The sequence below is a fragment of the Lonchura striata genome, chromosome 27 (genome assembly GCF_050655825.1).
Source record: "Lonchura striata isolate lonStrDom1 chromosome 27, ASM5065582v1, whole genome shotgun sequence".
Classification (NCBI taxonomy): domain Eukaryota; kingdom Metazoa; phylum Chordata; class Aves; order Passeriformes; family Estrildidae; genus Lonchura; species Lonchura striata.
The window spans coordinates 1,793,179-1,811,071 of NC_140729.1; the positions used below are offsets into that span (position 1 = coordinate 1,793,179).

General features: G+C 62.4%; 1 protein-coding gene across 5 annotated transcripts in view; it reads left to right on the forward strand.

The window, feature by feature from the left end:
• Positions 1-17,893, forward strand: part of ARHGAP23 (Rho GTPase activating protein 23) — a 51,499-nt gene that overhangs the window by 32,499 nt on the left and 1,107 nt on the right. For 4 of the 5 annotated variants that reach the window (XM_085561796.1, XM_077788325.2, XM_085561795.1 and 1 more), the window contains exons 3-23: positions 464-488; positions 2,652-2,741; positions 4,102-4,180; positions 4,462-4,516; positions 6,191-7,604; positions 8,650-8,805; positions 8,905-9,016; positions 9,097-9,154; positions 9,952-10,089; positions 10,185-10,484; positions 12,707-12,768; positions 13,074-13,201; positions 13,342-13,460; positions 13,541-13,696; positions 14,942-15,020; positions 15,302-15,375; positions 15,828-15,917; positions 16,021-16,146; positions 16,248-16,289; positions 16,405-16,498; positions 17,792-17,823. In XM_085561796.1, the coding sequence (XP_085417922.1) occupies positions 464-488; positions 2,652-2,741; positions 4,102-4,180; positions 4,462-4,516; positions 6,191-7,604; positions 8,650-8,805; positions 8,905-9,016; positions 9,097-9,154; positions 9,952-10,089; positions 10,185-10,484; positions 12,707-12,768; positions 13,074-13,201; positions 13,342-13,460; positions 13,541-13,696; positions 14,942-15,020; positions 15,302-15,375; positions 15,828-15,917; positions 16,021-16,146; positions 16,248-16,289; positions 16,405-16,498; positions 17,792-17,823 (3,429 nt within the window). Of the gene's footprint in view, positions 1-463; positions 489-2,651; positions 2,742-4,101; positions 4,181-4,461; positions 4,517-6,190; positions 7,605-8,649; positions 8,806-8,904; positions 9,017-9,096; positions 9,155-9,951; positions 10,090-10,184; positions 10,485-12,706; positions 12,769-13,073; positions 13,202-13,341; positions 13,461-13,540; positions 13,697-14,941; positions 15,021-15,301; positions 15,376-15,827; positions 15,918-16,020; positions 16,147-16,247; positions 16,290-16,404; positions 16,499-16,865; positions 16,891-17,791; positions 17,824-17,893 lie in introns of all 5 variants that reach the window. The other variant, XM_085561797.1, reaches the window with a different exon arrangement.

Genomic DNA, 17,893 nt, shown 5'->3' on the forward strand with positions numbered 1-17,893 from the left:
CCCCTTCCTGTCCCCTGCCCCAAATCCAGCCCCAAACCGGCAGCCGGGTGCGGGTCCGGTGCCAGGAGGGAATTTTAGCCGGGGGCAGAGGAGGGCAGAGGGACACGCGGGTCCCGTGGGGGCTTCGTGGGGATGCCACCCCCCTCGGTCCCCTCCCGGTCCCCCCTCGGTCCCCTCCCGGTCCCCTCCCGGTCCCCCCTCGGTCCCCTCCCGGTCCCCTCCCGATCCCCTCCCGGTCCCCTCCCGGTCCCCCCTCGGTCCCCTCCCGGTTCCCCCGGTCCCCTCCCGGTCCCCTCCCGATCCCCTCCCGATCCCCTCCCGGTCCCCTCCCGGTCCCCTCCCGGTCCCCCCTCGGTCCCCTCCCGATCCCCTCCCGGTCCCCTCCCGGTCCCCTCCCGGTCCCCTCGTCACGACCCCGCCGCCGAACCAACGCTTTTCTCTTCTTTTCCTTTTCTTTTGGCAGGAGGAGGAGAATGGGAACAGGGCAGGTGAGCACCGGCACGGGGACCCTGGGGACAGCGGCACTGGGTGGCACAGGGTGGCACAGGGTGGCACAGGGTGACATGGGGTGGCATAGAGTGGCAAAGGGTGGCACAGGGTGACACAGGGGTGGTACTGGGATGGTACTGGGGTGGTACAGGGTGGCACAGGGTGGCACAGAGTGACACAGGGGTGGCACAGAGTGACACAGGGGTACACAGGGTGGCACAGAGTGACACAGGGGTGGCACAGAGTGGCACAGGGATGACACAGGGGTGGCACAGAGTGACACAGGGGTGGCAGAGGGATGGCAGAGGGGTGGCAGAGAGTGGCACGGGGTGACACAGGGGTGGCACAGAGTGGCACAGGGGTGACACAGAGTGACACAGGGTGGCACAGGGGTGACACGGGATGGCACAGGGGTGGCACAGATTGGCACAGAGTGGCACAGGGGTGGCACAGGGGTGGCACAGAGTGACACAGGGGTACACAGGGTGGCACAGAGTGACACAGGGGTGACACAGAGTGACACAGGGTGGCACAGGGGTGGCACAGAGTGGCACAGGGGTGGCACAGACTGGCACAGAGTGACACAGGGATGACACAGGGGTGACACAGGGATGACACAGGGGTGGCACAGGGTGACACAGGGATGACACAGGGGTGACACAGGGTGGCACAGGGTGGCACAGGGTGGCAGCTCGGTGGCACCGGTGCCGGGCTCGGTGTCCCCAAACCCCGCCGGAGCTTTGCGGGCTGTGCCAGCCGGGCCGTTCGGGGACAGGGACGCGGCCCGCTGTCCCCTCGCCGTGGCTCCGGGTGACATGAGCGAATGTGACGGTGTCAGGAGGGATCGGCGCTGGCGCGGTGACACGGCGCCGGGTGGTGCCAGAGCTGCGAAAAATTCAATTTTAGAATCGGAATAAAGATTTGTAGGCAACGGGCGCCTTTCTTCCCAGCGCCGCGGACGCATGGCACATGCGTGCCTCGGAGAAATTTCAATCCTTTTTTATTATCCAAATTAATTTTTATATCCATAGAATTTCATAATAGGTGAATGCATATTCATTTTGCTGATTTCACATTATACGTAATTTTTATACTTCATATATACTTAATTTTTGTTAGAAAGTACAGAAAGAACTCTCGGGTCACTTTGCCCTGTCTGTTTTAATTTTTAACGTTAATTAATTTTTTAAATGGTTTTAATTTTTTATCTTTCAGTGTGGAAATTTGCATTTTTTTTTTTTTTTAGGGGTAGATTTTCTAGGGCTGCCACCACTAGACTAAAGAGCAAATTTAGCAAGCTCCAAGTGGCACATTTTACTTAAATCTAAATGGATTTTCACTCTGTTAAATTTTCACTCTGAGTCACCTGGCACCGGGCACCTGGCGGGGTTGGGGGACACCGACCTCGCTCCGGGTGGGATTTGGGATCCCCGGTGGGATTTGGGATCTCTGGTAGGATTTGGGATCTTCAGTGGGATTTCGGATCTCCAGTGGGATTTAGGATATCTGGTGGGATTTGGGATCTCTGGTGGGATTTGGGATCCCCAGTGGGATTTGGGATCTCTGGTAGGATCTGGGATCTCTGGTGGGATTTGGGATCTCTGGTAGGATTTGGAATCCCTGGTGAGATTTGGGATCTCCAGTGGGATTTGGGATCCCCAGTGGGATCTGGGATCTCCGATGGGATTTGGGATCTTCAGTGGGATTTGGGATCCCTGGTGGGATTTGGGATCTTCAGTGGGATTTGAGATCCCCAGTGGGATTTTGGATCTCCAGTAGGATTTGGGATCCCCGGTGGGATTTGGGATCCCCGGTGGGATTTGGGATCTCCAGTGGGATTTGGGATCCCCGCTCGGATTTGGGATCCCCAGTGGGATTTGTGATCCCCAGTGAGATTTGGAATCCCCGATGGGATTTGGGATCCCCGGTGGGATCTGGGATCTCCGGTGGTATTTGGGATCCCCGGTGGGATCTGGGATCCCCGATGGGATTTAGGATCCCCGATGGGATTTGGGATCCCTGGTGGGATCTGGGATCCCCGGTGGGATCTGGGATCTCCAGTGGGATCTGGGATCTTCGGTGGGATCTGGGATCTTCGGTGGGATTTGGGATCTCCGGTGGGATTTTTTGGGATCCCCTGACCCGCTGTCCCCACCGAGCAGGGCCCCGGAGCCGCCTGGAGCCCATGGACACGATCTTCGTCAAGAGCGTGCGGGAGGACGGGCCGGCGCACCAGGCGGGGCTGCGCACGGGTGAGCGCGGCCGGGAATGCTCCTCGTCCTCCTCCTCATCCTCCTCCTCCTCCTCATCCTCCTCTTCCTCCTCATCCTCCTCTTCCTCCTCATCATCCTCATCCTCATCCTCCTCATCCTCCTCTTCCTCCTCATCCTCCTTGTCCTCCTCATCCTTGTCATCCTTCTCCTTCTCCTTCTCCTTCTCCTTCTCCTTCTCCTTCTCCTTCTCCTTCTCCTTCTCCTTCTCCTTCTCCTTCTCCTTCTCCTTCTCCTTCTCCTTCTCCTTCTCCTTCTTTCTCCTTCTCCTTCTCCTTCTCCTTCTCCTTCTCCTTCTCCTTCTCCTTCTCCTTCTCCTTCTCCTTCTCCTTCTCCTTCTCCTTCTCCTTCTCCTTCTCCTTCTCCTTCTCCTTCTCCTTCTCCTTCTCCTTCTCCTTCTCCTTCTCCTTCTCCTTCTCCTTCTTTCTCCTTCTCCTTCTCCTTCTCCTTCTCCTTCTCCTTCTCCTTCTCCTTCTCCTTCTCCTTCTCCTTCTCCTTCTCCTTCTCCTTCTCCTTCTCCTTCTCCTTCTCCTCCTCCTCCTCCTCCTCCTCCTCCTCCTCCTCCTCCTCCTTGGAATTTCTTGCTGATTCTGCTCTTTTTTAAATTATTATCATTTATTTTTCTGGCGTTCCTGCTCTTTCCTGCCCCTTCTCTCTGCTTCTGGGAGCGCTCTGCTCTCTCTGCTGCATCCTCGGGGTCCCCGGGGCTTCTCCTGGCTTTGGGGTCCCCCTTTGCTCCCCTTGTCACACGGGGGCTGGCAGGGATCTGCCCTGGGTGACCCTGGGGGCATCCAGGTGCCACCACTGTCCCCCTGCCCTGGGTGACCGTGGGGATGTCCTGATGCCACCACTCCCTCCTGGTGACCCTGTCCCCTGTCCTGGGTGACCCTGGGGGACATCCAGGTGCCACCACTCCCTCCTGGTGACCATGTCCCCTGTCCTGGGTGACCGAGGGGACATCCAGATGCCACCAGTCCCCCTTCCCTGGGGACCTCCAGGTGCCACCACTGTCCCCCTGTCCTGTGTGACCCTGGGGACATCCAAGTGCCACCACTCCCTCCTGGTGACCCTGTCCCCTTCACTGGGTGACCCTGGGGGACATCCAAGTGCCACCACTCCCTCCTGGTGACCCTGTCCCCTTCACTGGGTGACCCTGGGGGACATCCAGGTGCCACCACACCCTCCTGGTGACCCTGTCCCCCTATCCTGGGTGACCGTGGGGGACATCCAGGTGCCACCACTCCCTCCTGGTGACCCTGTCCCCTGCCCTGGGTGACCGTGGGGGACATCCAGGTGCCACCACTCCCTCCTGGTGACCCTGTCCCCTTCCCGGGCTCTGCAGGTGACCGTCTGGTCAAGGTGAACGGGGAGAGCATCATCGGGAAAACCTACTCGCAGGTGATCGCCCTGATCCAGAACAGGTGAGTGCCCTTCCCGGGGTGGCAGGTGACAGCTTGGGGACAGGGACAGGTGACAGCTTGGGGACACGCCACAGCCGGCTCTGTCCCTCTGGGATGTCACTGGGGTGTCACTCTGTCCCTCTGGGATCCCTCTGTCACTGCCGTGGCGGCGGCCCTGAGGCGTTTGGGTGGCCAGGGACAGGCAGCAAGGTGCTGTCACCCTCACCTGGGGACAGGGACAATCCAGCCAGGTGTGGGCTTGGGGACAGTGGGGACTGACCCTTCTGTCCCCTGTCCCGCAGTGACGATGTGCTGGAGCTCTCCATCATGCCCAAGGACGAGGACATCCTCCAGCTGGTGAGTTTGCTGGGCAGGTGCCTTGGGGACACTTGGGGACACTTGGAGACACTTTTGGGGACACTTGGGGACACTTGGGAACACCTGGGGACACTTGGGGACACTTTTGGGGACACTTGGGGACACCTGGGGACACTTGGGAACACTTTTAGGGACACTTGGGGACACTTGGAGACACCTGGGGACACTTGGGGACACTTTTAGGGACACTTGGGGACACTTGGAGACACCTGAGGACACTTGGGGACACTTTTGGGGACACTTGGGGACACCTGGGGACACTTGGGAACACTTTTAGGGACACTTGGGGACACTTGGAGACACCTGAGGACACTTGGGGACACCTGAGGACACTTGGGGACACTTTTGGGGACACTTGGGGACACCTGGGGACACTTGGGAACACTTTTAGGGACACTTGGGGACACTTGGAGACACCTGAGGACACTTGGGGACACCTGAGGACACTTGGGGACACTTTTGGGGACACTTGGGAACACCTGGGGACACTTGGGAACACTTTTAGGGACACTTGGGGACACTTGGAGACACCTGAGGACACTTGGGGACACCTGAGGACACTTGGGGACACTTTTAGGGACACTTGGGGACACTTTTGGGGACACTTGGGGACACTTGGGGACACCTGAGGACACTTGGAGACACTTTTGGGGACACTTGGGGACACCTGGGAACACCTGAGGACACTTGGGGACACCTGGGGACACTTGGGGACACTTGGGAACACCTGGGGACACTTGGGGACACTTTTAGGGACACTTGGGGACACTTGGAGACACCTGAGGACACTTGGGGACACCTGAGGACACTTGGGGACACTTTTAGGGACACTTGGGGACACTTTTGGGGACACCTGGGGACAGGGCTCCACCAGCATCCCTGGAGGAGCAATGGCTGCAGAACTGGGGATACTGAGGCAGGAACAGGGGGGTGGTGGGCCCCTGGGATTTTGGGAGGATGAACTGTCCCAGGTTTTGGGGTCTGGCTTTCCCTTAGACCCCCCAAAAGTGGCTCTGCCGTGGCTGTGCCAAGATCTGGGGGTGACAGTGGCCCTGGCAGCGTGGCCTGAGTTTGGGGCTCCTCCTGATGTCCTTTCCATCCCAACTCGGTGGCTTTTGGGGCCCACCTCTGCTTGTCCCCAGCCTGGGGGACCCCTTTTCTTGAGGCTTGGGGGGGTTTTACAGGGGGTCCCCATCTGTGCCTGCTCCGGGCTCTGGGAATCCCCCGGTGCGGGGTCAGGGACACGTTAAAAGTGACCCGGGCCAGCCAGGGTGGCCGAGCCGGGATATTTTTTGGGAAGGAGGAGAGGGGACAGCAGAAGAATTTTGGCTGCTGCCGGCGCTGCTCGGAGCCGGGGGGATCCCCGTGGGAAAGCGGGATGGGTGTGGGGGGGCTGCATCCAGCCCACCCGACCCCACGGGAGGTTTGTTCAGGGTTTGGGGGATGCAGAGAGCATCCCCGCGGTGGGGATGTGTGTTGGAACTCAAAATGTCTTTTAGACATTTTTGGAGGTTTTAGGCTTTGCTCAGAAGCGTTCGAGACTTTGGTAGGCAGCTGGAAGCAGCTGTGATTTTGAGTTTGGGCTATGGAATGACTGCCCAACTTTGCAGGTAGATGTGGAGGATTGTGACCTTGTCCCCCCCAATTCCCCAGGCCTATTCCCAGGACGCCTACCTGAAGGGCAACGAGCCGTACTCCGGGGGGGCTCAGAGCATCCCCGAGCCCCCTCCCATCTGCTACCCACGGAAAACGTACCCGTTCCAGGCCCGGGCTGCCGAGCCCGCCCTGGGCCAGCCGCCGGACCCCCGCGCCCCCCGCTCGGCTACCGCCGGTCCCTCGTCCCCGCTCGGCGACACCGGCGGCAGCCCCGCGCACCGCCCCGAGGAGCCGCAGCCCGGGGGTCCCCAACCGCGCCCCGCCGCACCCCACGGGCACCCCGGCTCCTTCTCCCGCCCCGCCTGCCCCGCCAGCATCGCACCCTACGGGATGTCCCCCGCCACCGCCGCCGCCTCCTACGGAGCCCCCAAACACCTCCCGGAGCACCGGACTCACTGCGGCTTCAAGGAGGGCATCGGGGGGCTCTCGGGAGCCGGGCGGACCCCGCGGGACGTGCCGGGTGGGCAGCGTGTGCCCGGTCGGCAGGAATGCCAGCAGGCGCTGTCGCGCTGGTTCTGCAGCCAGGAGCCGCGGCGCAGCGCCTCGGAGGAGCGGCGGCGCGCCGTGCCCCGCTACCGGAGCGTGTCCCACGACCGCCTCGGGGGCTCCGGGCCCACGGCCCCGCGGGGCTGGCCCCACAGCGCCTCGCAGGACACGCTGCTGCAGCCCAGCCGGGAAGGGTGGGCCCGCCGCGCCCGCTCCGAGCATTACCTGGGCAGGTACGGGCGCTCCATGGAGGCGCTGGAGCCCGGCGCGCTGCTCTCCTCGCACCTCGACCGCTCCGCTTGGCCGCCCGAGAGGCTCTGCCGAGCCGCTGCCGCTGTCACCGCCACCTCCGGACAGCCCATCCCACCCGGTTCCTTCGCTGCTTCCTCCTCCTCCTCCTCCTCGTCCTCCTCGCAGAAGCACCCGTCGCAGCCCAACCTGCAGAGCGCGGATGATTCGGGCTACATCGGCTACCGCAGCTACAGCCCGTCCTTCCAGCGCCGCACCGGGCTGCTGCACGCCCTGGCCTGCCGCGACCCGGCTTTCGGGGGGCTGCCCACCTTCAGCATCGCCCAGCGAGCCGTGGCCCCGCTCAGGGACAGCGTGGCCGGCGCTGCCACCCCCGCTGTGGTCACCTCGGCGGTGCCCGGTGCGCCCCGCGAAGCTCGGCCGCCCTCCGTGTCCGAGCGGCCGGAGGAGCGCAGGGACGAGGTGGTGCTGCGGCAGAAGCCGCCCACGGGCCGCAAGATGCCCGCGCCGCTGCGGCAGATGAATTTTGTGTTCCCCGAGGGGGTGAAGGACGCCGACATCGGTGACCCCGCCGGGGCCGCGGGCAGAGGGGACAGGCCGGGCAGCGAGCGGCCGGGCCGGCGAGTGGCTCCCTTGGCGGCCCCCGAGGACTCGCTGGCGTCCATCCCCTTCATCGGTGAGCGCGGGGGAGTCGCTGGTCCCTAAATGCTAAATCCTAAATTCCTAAATCACCGGGAAGGGATTAAGGAATTCCCGTGCCAGAGAGGGCATGTTTGGCGGGGCAGAAGTCCAGAGCATCCATCTGTGCCAGCGTGGAGAGGGGAAGGGCTGGCAGTGCCTTCAATGCCTGGCACCCCACATTGTCCTGCACCCCACATCGTCCTACACTCCACAATATCCTGCACCCCACATTGTCCTGCACCCCACATTGTCCTGCACCCCACAATATCCCACTCCCCACAATATCCTGCACCCCACATTGTCCTGAACCTCACAATATCCCACTCCCCACAGTGTCCCGCACCCCACAATGTCCTGCACCCCTGTGGATTTTCTGTCCCCAGGCAGGCCCAGGGTGGTGACGGGGTGCCAGAGTTGGGGTTTCAGCACCCTCACCCCTCCCTCTTGCCCTGCACCCCCTGCCCAGCTGCTGGTGCCCTTTACTGGTGTGAGCTGGAGCCCTGCACGCTCCTGCTCTGCTCTGAGGTGGGGACAGGGCTGTCCCTGTCCCTGTCCCTGTCCCTGTCCCGGTCCCTGTCCCCATCCCTGTCCCCTTCCCTGTCCCCGTCCCTGTCCCTGTCCCTGTCCCTGTCCCTGTCCCTGTCCCTGTCCCTGTCCCGTCCCTGTCCACGTCCCCGTCCCTGTCCCTGTCCCTGTCCCTTTCCCTGTCCCCGTCCCTCTCCCCGTCCCTGTCCCCGTCCCCGTCCCCGTCTCACCTGGGAGGACCCAGCTGGGTTTGGGAAGCCACAGCTCTGCCCGGTTGCCGCTCCCAGGGTAGGAACTGGGTGGGATGGGGCAGGAGGGGATGCACTGGGGGTCTCAGTGTTGCTGTGGGCGAGGGTCCGGGTGCCCCATCACCTCCTGGGGGTGGCTGCGTGTCCCCAGCCCGACCCCGACACCAAACCCACCATGCTCAGAAACTCTGGGGCAGGGTGGGGAGGTCCCAGCAGGGACTTGCCCTGCCCCAAACCCCCCTCCAACACTGCCCACCCCCCTCACAGACGAACCCACCAGCCCCAGCATCGACCTGAAGGCCAAGCACGTCCCGGCCTCCTCGGTGGTGTCCAGCGCCATGAACTCGGCGCCCGCCGTGGCCACCAGCCCCGCATCGCCCACCTTCGCCTTCGCCCTGTCCCGGCACTACTCCCAGGACTGCAGTGAGTGCTGGGGAGGGGGAAACACCCTGGGAGGCTCAGAGGGGAGCAGCCCCCCACCCCAGGGCTGAGCAGGGCGGGTTTTTCCCCTTCCCACCGCAGGCAGCATCAAAGCCGGCCGCCGCTCCTCCTACCTGCTGGCCATCACCACCGAGCGCTCCAAGTCCTGCGACGACGGTCTGAATGCATTTCGGGATGACGGGAAGATCCTAAGGTAGGGCTGGAGACCCTTCCCTGCTCCCACCGCCCCCCAGCTCCCACCCCATCCCACTGACGGGGCTGCTCTCCCCGCAGGAGGATGCCCAGCCGGGTCCCCAGCCTCCGCATGCTGAGGAGCTTCTTCACCGATGGGGTGAGTGGGGATGCTCTAAAATGTTGGAATCTGCAGTATTGATGATTCTGAGATAGTCAAAATTCTCTGTCTTTCTGCCCCGTTACCAAAGAAGTCTTAATTGGTCTGTGCTGGTTTCCAGGTTGTTTATTCTGTTTATCTCTCACATGTTCTGCTGCCCTGCCCAGCTCTGTCCTGCAGGGCAGCGTGTGGGGCTCTGCCCTCAGTGGGATGTGACAAACATTCAATACCAGAAACTCCCTGGGCTGGATTTACAATATAAATTGTAAATTTATTTTAAATTGTAACATCCCTCAGTGGGATGTGACAAACATTCAATACCAGAAACTCCCTGGGCTGGATTAACAAGAACGTGCCAATATCTGTCACCTACGTTGGACAGTGTGTCCCCAGCCTGAACCAACAGAAAAATGCCAACACCACAGTGAGACATGGAGGGCATGAAGAAGGAGAGAAAGGACAAGGCACACCCCATTTCCTCCATCTTGTCCCCTTTGAACCCCTAATCTAGAAACTTAAAATTTTACTTTTGCACCCGTGCCACACTTAATTATTATTTATATCAAAGACTCAGAGCCTGTAATTCATGCTGTAAGATTGAAAACTCTTTTCCATGGGCAGAGATCACAGCCAGTGTCTCTGGGGGCTCTGTCCAGGGGGTTCCTGAGCCCTGCCAGGGTCCCAGGGCAGCCAGAGGGAATCCCTGGATTCCCACACTAAAGGGGCAGGGAGGGTTCCCTGGTGGGGCAGGGGGTGCCGATGGCCTCACCCCAACCCCTCCCTCCGGCCCCTCGCAGTCTCTGGACAGCCTGGGCACGTCGGAAGACGCCTGCTCCAAAAGACACTCAACCTCCGACCTCTCGGACGTGCCGTTCAGCGCCGTGAGGAAGGAGGGCTGGCTCCACTGCAAGCAGATCCTCACCAAAAAGGGGAAGGTAGGAGTGGGTGGGGGGTCTTCCCCCCAACCCGGAGCCCCCTCGGCGGTGGGGATCGCTCCCTGAGGCCGGCGCTCCGTCCCTTGTCCCCGCAGAAGGTCGGTGGAGGCATCCGGCAGTGGAAGCGCGTCTTCGCCGTGCTGCGCGCCCACTCGCTGTACCTGTGCAAGGACAGGCGGGAGGCGGTGACCTGCGCCCCGGCCCCAGGTGAGGAGGAGCCGCCGATCAGCATCCAAGCGTGCCTGGTGGACATCTCCTACAGCGAGACCAAGAGGAAGCACGTCTTCCGCCTGACGACCGCTGACTTCTGTGAATATCTCTTTCAGGCAGAGGATCGGGAAGACATGCTGGCCTGGATCAAAGTCATCAGGGAGAACAGCAAGGCTGAGGGCGAGGTGAGAGCCACATGGGGCTCCCGGCTGCCTCTGGCTCTCCCGGCACTAACCGCCTCGGCTCTCTCCGGCTCTTTGCCTTGTGCTGCTTCCCCAGGCCACGGCCAGACCCGTGCCGTGCTCCCAGGGGCGCGTGGGGGCTCGTGGCTCCCGAGAAGAGTGTGGCCCCGCGGCCTCGGCCGGGGCAGGGCGTGCGGGGCGCTCGGCGGAGGGGCCGTGGCTCTGCAGGCGGGGCTGGCACCGGATCCGCCGCGCCGGTGTTGGGTTGTGCGGTGGCAGAAGAGCCTGTGTGGCTCTGCCGAGGTCTGGTGTGGCTGTGCCAGGCTGTGTCCTGGCTTTGGTGAGGTGCGGCGCGGCTGTGCTGTGGTGTGACATGGCTGTGCCACGGTGTGACATGGCTGTGCCATGGTGTGACTTGTCTCTGCCGTCGTTTGACGTGGCTCTGCCTGGTTTAATGTGTCTCTGCCCGGTTTGACACGGCTCTGCCCGGTTTGACGTGGCTCTGCCCGGTTTGGCACGGCTCTGCCCGGTTTGACATGGCTCTGCCCGGTTTAATGTGTCTCTGCCCAGTTTGACACGGCTCTGCCAGTTTAACGTGGCTCTGCCCGGTTTGACATGGCTCTGCCTGGTTTGACACGGCTCTGCCCGGTTTGACGTGGCTCTGCCTGGTTTAATGTGTCTCTGCCGGGTTTGACACGGCTCTACCCGGCTTGACATGGCTGTGCCCAGTTTAATGTGTCTCTGCCCGGTTTGACACGGCTCTGTCCGATTTAATGTGTCTCTGCCCAGTTTGACACGGCTCTGTCCAGTTTAATGTGTCTCTGCCCGGTTTGACATGGCTCTGCCAGTTTAACGTGGCTCTGCCTGGTTTGACATGGCTCTGCCCGGTTTAATGCGGCTCTGCCCGGTTTGGCACGGCTCTGTCTGGTTTAATGTGTCTCTGCCCAGTTTGGCACAGCTCTGCCTGGTTTGACATGGCTCTGCCCGGTTTAATGTGTCTCTGCCCGGTTTGACACGGCTCTGTCCGATTTAATGTGTCTCTGCCCGGTTTGGCACGGCTCTGCCTGGTTTGGCACGGCTCTGTCTGGTTTAATGTGGCTCTGCCCGGTTTGGTTTGGTGGCCATGGTCACTCTGGGCTTGCGGCTGGCTCCAGCCCTGGAGGGCGCGGTGAGCTCGGAGCGGTCTCTGGCTGGATGTGGCACGGACGGTGCGGGGGGCTTGGTGGGGACGGTGCTGCTGGGTCAGAACTGGATGGCTCTGCTGGGTCGGAACTGGATGGCACTGCTGGGTCGGAACCAGATGGTGCTTCTGGACCAGAACCAGATGACACTGCCCGGTTGGAACCGGATGGTACTGCTGGGTCAGAACTGGGTGGTGCTGCCGGGTCAGAATAGGATGGTGCTGCTGGGTCAGAGCCGGATGGCACTGCTGGGTCGGAACCAGATGGTGCTTCTGGACCAGAACCAGATGACACTGCCAGGTTGGAACTGAATGGTGCTGCCGGGTCAGAATAGGATGGTGCTGCCAGGTTGGAGCCAGATGGTGCTCCAAGGTCAGAACCGGATGGTGCTGCTGATTTGGAGCTGGGCAGTGCTGGTGTTCAGAACCAGACAGTGCTGCCGGGTTGGAGTCAGATGGTGCTCCAAGGTCAGAACCAGGCAGTGCTGCTGGCTTGGAACTGGACGGTGTTTTTGGGTCAGAACCAGACACTGCTGCTGGCTTGGAACTGGACGGTGTTTTTGGGTCAGAACCAGACACTGCGGCTGGCTTGGAACTGGACGGTGTTGTTGGGTCAGAACCAGACAGTGCTGCTGGCTTGGAACTGGACGCTGCTGCCAGGTTGGAACTGGACAGTGCAGATGTTCAGAACTGGATGGTGCTGTTGGGTCAGAACCGGTGCTCCGAGGCTGGAACGCGCAGAGCTGTGTGGTCAAACCCCGGCGCCGCGGTGCCGTCGGGAGCATCCTGCAGGGATGGCTCCGTGTCCGTGGCGGCCGCGCGGCGCGGCGGCGCGGGTCGGTGCAGGTGTGATTGCCACGGAAGGACACAGCTGCGTCCGGCTCGGACCCCGCTCTGTGGCCTGGAGCGATGGACAGCAGTGGGGCTGTCCCGGGGCAGCGGGGACCTGGTGCTGCCCGGCCCCGCAGAGCGTGGACTTGCCCGGGGGTGTCCGGTGGACGCGCTGCTCAAGCTCTCCCTTCCCCTCTTCTCTCTGCCTCCCCAGGACCCCGGTTTTGCCAGCCAAGCCCTTATCAGCAAGAAGTTAAACGACTACAGGAAAGTGAGGTACGGACCGGGGTGGTGGGCACCGAGACCCCCGGGGCGTTGGTCACCCTGGCGTGACGGTGACGGAGCAAAGCCGGCGGCTGCCTGGATGGGGCAGCGATGGAAGAGCCGCCCGCAGCCGGCGTGGCCTGGGGTCAGCCAGGGCAGCACCTGGCACTTGTAACGGGGCTCTGGAGCAGCCCGGTGCTCCCCTGGCTCTCTCTAGGAAGCCTGGGGGTGATGCCGGCAGTGTTTACCGGGAGGTTTTGTGCCGGGCTGGTGCCCCTGGCCGTGCCCCACATGAGCCCTCCCCGCTCTCCCTGCAGCCCTGCGGGCACCAAGCCCGACTCGTCACCCAAGGGCCCTCGCGGGCTGGGGATCCGAGCCGAGTTCCTGAAGCAGACGGGAACCAGCGCGCCCCGGTCCCCCAGGCAGGACTCAGCTGTCACAAAAGGTACGTGGGACACCCCAGGACGGCAAACCCGGGGTGCTTTGTGTCCCCCAGCGCTGCTGTGGTGCTTATCCTTATAAGACTGCTCTTCCCATTTATCCCAAATGATCCTGTGGGTTGTTTTTTTTTTCCCCTCGCTCCAGATGAAAGCAGCTCCCAAAAAGCCCCGTGGGGCATCAACATCATGAAGAAGAACAAGAAATCTGCCCCGCGTGCCTTCGGCGTGAGGCTGGAGGATTGTCAGCCTGCCCAGGACAACAAGGTACGGCCATGCCACCACCGCCAGCCCTCGGGGACTTTGCACAGGCCTGGCACCTCCTGAGCCCGTCCCTGTCCCTGCAGAACGTGCCCCTGATTGTGGAAGCGTGCTGCAAGGTGGTGGAGGACCGGGGCTTGGAGTACATGGGCATCTACCGCGTGCCCGGCAACAACGCGGTGGTGTCCAGCCTGCAGGAGCAGCTCAACAAGGGAGCCACCGAGATCAACCTGCAGGACGAGGTGAGGGCAGGGCGGGTGACTGTCCCCATGGCTGGCCCCATCACGCTCCTCATGCCTGTCATGCCTCTGGAATGTTCTCCTGGTTTGTGTCATCGTCCCTGTCCCCATCATCATCCCTGTCCTTGTTATCATCCGTGTTCCTGTCATCGTCCCTGTCCCCGTCATCATTCCCTGTCCCCATCAACATCCTCGTCCTCACCATCCCTGTCCTCATCATCCCTGTCTTCATCATCATCCCAGCCCTTGTTATCATCCATGTTCCTGTCATCATCCTGTCCCACCATCCCTGCCCTCATCATCCCTGTCTTCATCATCATCCCTGAACTTGTTATCATCCCTGAACTTGTTATCATCCCTGTCCTTGCTGTCATTCATGTTCCTGTCATCATCCTGTCCCATCATCCCTGTCCCCATCATCCCTGTCCTCATTATCCCTGTCCCATCATCCTTGTTCCCATCATTCCCATCCCCATTGTCCCTGTCCCATCATCCCTTTCCCTTCATCCCTGTCCCCATCAACATCCTTGTTCCCATCATCATCCCTGTCCTTATCATCCCTGTCCCCATTATCTCTGTCCCCTCCTTGTCCCCATCATGGTCCCTGTTCCTGTTATCCCTGTCCCATCTTCCCTGTCCCCATCATCCTTGTGCCATCAATCGTCCCTGTCCCATCTCTGTCCCACCATTCCTATCCCCATCATCTTCCCTGTCCCACCATCCCTGTCCCATCACCTCTGTCCCATTGTCCCTGTCCCATCATCCCTGTTCTCATCATTCCCATCCCCATTGTCCCTGTCCCACCGTCCCTGTCCCATCATCCATGTCCCACCATCCCTGTCCCATTGTCCCTGTCCCATTGTCCCTATCCCATTGTCCCTGTCCCACCATCCCTGTCCCACCATCCCTGTCCCATTGTCCTATCCCCATTGTCCCTGTCCCACCATCCCTGTCCCACCATCCCTGTCCCATTGTCCTATCCCCATTGTCCCTGTCCCACCATCCCTGTCCCACCATCCCTGTCCCCTCCAGCCCCGTTTCCATCCCCTGTGGTGGCAGGGCCACCAGGCGATCGCTGCCAGCACTTGAGGTGACACCCTGGGGACACTTCTGTCCCCTTGCGTCTCGCCACGCCGCTGGGGTGGCTCAGGACTTTCCCTGGAGCTGTCCCTGGTTTGGAGACCTCATCCCGCTGTCCCCTGGGTGTCCCTGCTTGTCCCTCTGAGCAGCCTCTTCTGTCCCCCGCAGCGGTGGCAGGACCTCAACGTCATCAGCAGCCTCCTGAAATCCTTCTTCCGAAAGCTGCCCGAGCCCCTGTTCACCGACGGTGAGTCCCTGTCCCCAGGGCCACCAGAGCCCCAAAATCTCGTCTCTTGTGTTGGGGACAACCCCCAGCCCCAGTGACACACCCACCCGTGGTGGGGGACAACGCTGACCCCCTGCCACCAAGGCCACTTGTCCTTGTCCCTCCTTGCCCTGCGGTGGGACCAGCACTGAGACCCTTCCCCGGTATCTCCAGCGGGTTCATCCGGGGGCCCCTGACTCTGTGGGGAGGGTGGTGGCCTGTCCCCTCCACCCCGCGGTGACACCCGGATGTGCCACTTCCAGATAAATACAACGACTTCATCGAAGCCAACCGGATCGAAGATGCCAGCGAGAGGATGAGGACGCTGCGGAAGCTGGTAGGGATGTGGGACAGGGGTGGGGACATCACCCTGGAGCCCCTTTTGGGTGGGGACATCACCCTGGAGCTCCCATTGAGTGGGGACATCACCCTGGGGCCCCTTTTGGGTGGGGACATCACCCTGGAGCTCCCATTGAGTGGGGACATCACCCTGGAGCCCCTCTTGGGTGGGGACATCACCCTGGACCCTCTTTTGGGTGGGACATTGCCCTGGAGATCCCCTTGGGTGGGGACATCACCCTGGACCCTCTTTTGGTTGGGGACATCACCCTGGAGCTCCCATTGAGTGGGGACATCACCCTGGAGCCCCCCTTGGGTGGGGACATCACCCTGGACCCTCTTTTGGGTGGGGACATCACCCTGGAGCCCCCCTTGGGTGGGGGCATCACCCTGGAGCGCCCCTTGGGTGGGGACATTGAGCAGAGGGGTTGACCCGACACGTCCCCACAGATCCGGGACCTGCCAGGCCACTACTACGAGACCCTCAAATTCCTGGTGGGTCACCTGAAGACCATCGCCGACCACTCGGAGAAGAACAAGGTACCGACCCCCCACCCCAGCCCACCCCCCCACCTTGGGAATCTCCTGCCCCACCTGGAGCCCCCCAAGCTGGGCCGCAGCTCTGAGCGGGCTCTGGGCGCAGATGGAGCCCCGGAACCTGGCGCTGGTGTTCGGCCCCACGCTGGTGAGGACCTCCGAGGACAACATGACCGACATGGTGACGCACATGCCCGACCGCTACAAGATCGTGGAGACCCTCATCCAGCACGTGAGTGGCACCCCTGGGTGGGGTGGGCAAGAGGGGGGAACGGGATCTGCACCCCAAAAATGGGGATGGAGGTGCTGAGCCCTCTCCTGTCTCCCCCACAGTCAGACTGGTTCTTCAGTGACAAGGAGGACAAGGGTGAGAAGGTGAGGCCTGTCCCCACTTAGGGGGTCTCGCTGTGGCTCAGGGGGGTGCAGACCCCCCAGCTGGGATTTGGGGGGCTCTCGGCAGTGCCCTGACCCCCTTTTTTTCCCCTCGCAGACCCCCGTGGATGAGAAGGAAGCTCAGTCCGTGCCCAACATCGAGTACCTGCTGCCCAACATCGGCAGGACCGCGGCGCCCGGCGATGCCGCAGGTGAGGGGTGGCACCCGTGGCGTCGTCCCCTCCGCTCCTGGCACCCCGGAGCGCCCCTCCCGACTCTCTGTCCCACCCCTGCCCACACCTGTGGGCACGGCCACGGCCAACCTGTGTGTGCCGGAGCGTTCCCAAAACTGGGAACACCCCCTGGGGATGCCCGAGGAGACCCCTGCCCGCCCTGCCCCGTCCCCCTTCTCTCCGCTGGCCACTCCTTGTCCCTCAGGGCGGTGCCCACCCCCCGCGACCCCCGCGCTGCCACACCCGGAGACGGGGGAGCCTTTGACGTTGGACTGATTTCTTACGTTCTTTCCTTGAACTTCTCTGTGCTGTCCTCCTCTTCCTCCTCCTCCTCTTCCTCCTGCAGCGGATCTCCTCGAGAGCTAGAGCGGGTACAGTCCGATCCCGGGTGCATTGCTCACGCACTAACCCTCGGGGCGACCACGAGAGAGGGGGAGCAGGGGGGCACAGCGGGAGGGGAGGGGACCCTGCCCTGCCTGGCACTGTCCCCAAGGTCCCCAACACCAGCAGGGGAGAGCCCCAAATCCTTCTCACTCTTGCCCCTCGTCGTCCAGCGCCTGCGGTGCCACCCCGCCGCAGGGATGGCTGCGGGATGTCCCGGAACCCGCAGATTCTGGGGTGTGGGGTTCCCAAAGCCCCGGGGAGGGTCGGCACCCCCTTTTGTGCCTCCCCCTCTCTCGTTGTCAGCGCTGCTAACCCCGTCCCGGGCATGCGGGGCGGGAGAGGGGTCTGTGTGCTGTCCTTGTCCTTCACACGGCCGCAGCAGGGCCAGGGATGCCTGTGCTCTCTGTGTCCCCTCTGTGTCCCCTCTGTGTCCCCTCTTTACCCCGAAACCCCCCGGCCTGTCCCAGTCCCCTCCGGCACAGTCCCCGCTCCGAGGCTGGCTGTGGCACGGAGCCACCTCCCCTCCCGGTGACACGGCAGCAGCAGCGCCCTGTCCCTGTCCCCTCCGTGCCCCGTGGCCGCGGGAGGGTTGGGGTCCCACCGCGGGGGTCCCGGCTGCGTGTCCCGTCTGGTTGTGCCCGCGTGTGTCCCCCTTGTCCCCACTCCTCACCGTGGGTGAGGCGAGCAATGCCAGGGACCCCCACCCACCACCACCCACTGCGACCACCGGAGCCCCTCCTGGCACGTCCCGCTGCTGTGACACCCCCGGCATGTCCCCGTCCTGGTTTGGGGGAACGGAGCAGCACCCCCAAAGAGACCCCAGACCCCTCCCCAGCACATTCTCCCCCGCCGGGACCCCTCTAACCCCCTTCTCCCCTCTGTTTCCAGGCTCGGCCCGCAGCGGCTCCGCCAAACCGAAGGTGAGCGGGGTCCCGGGCCGGGGCTGGCGGGGCGGGCACGAGGGGATGGGGACACACTCCGCCCGTCCCT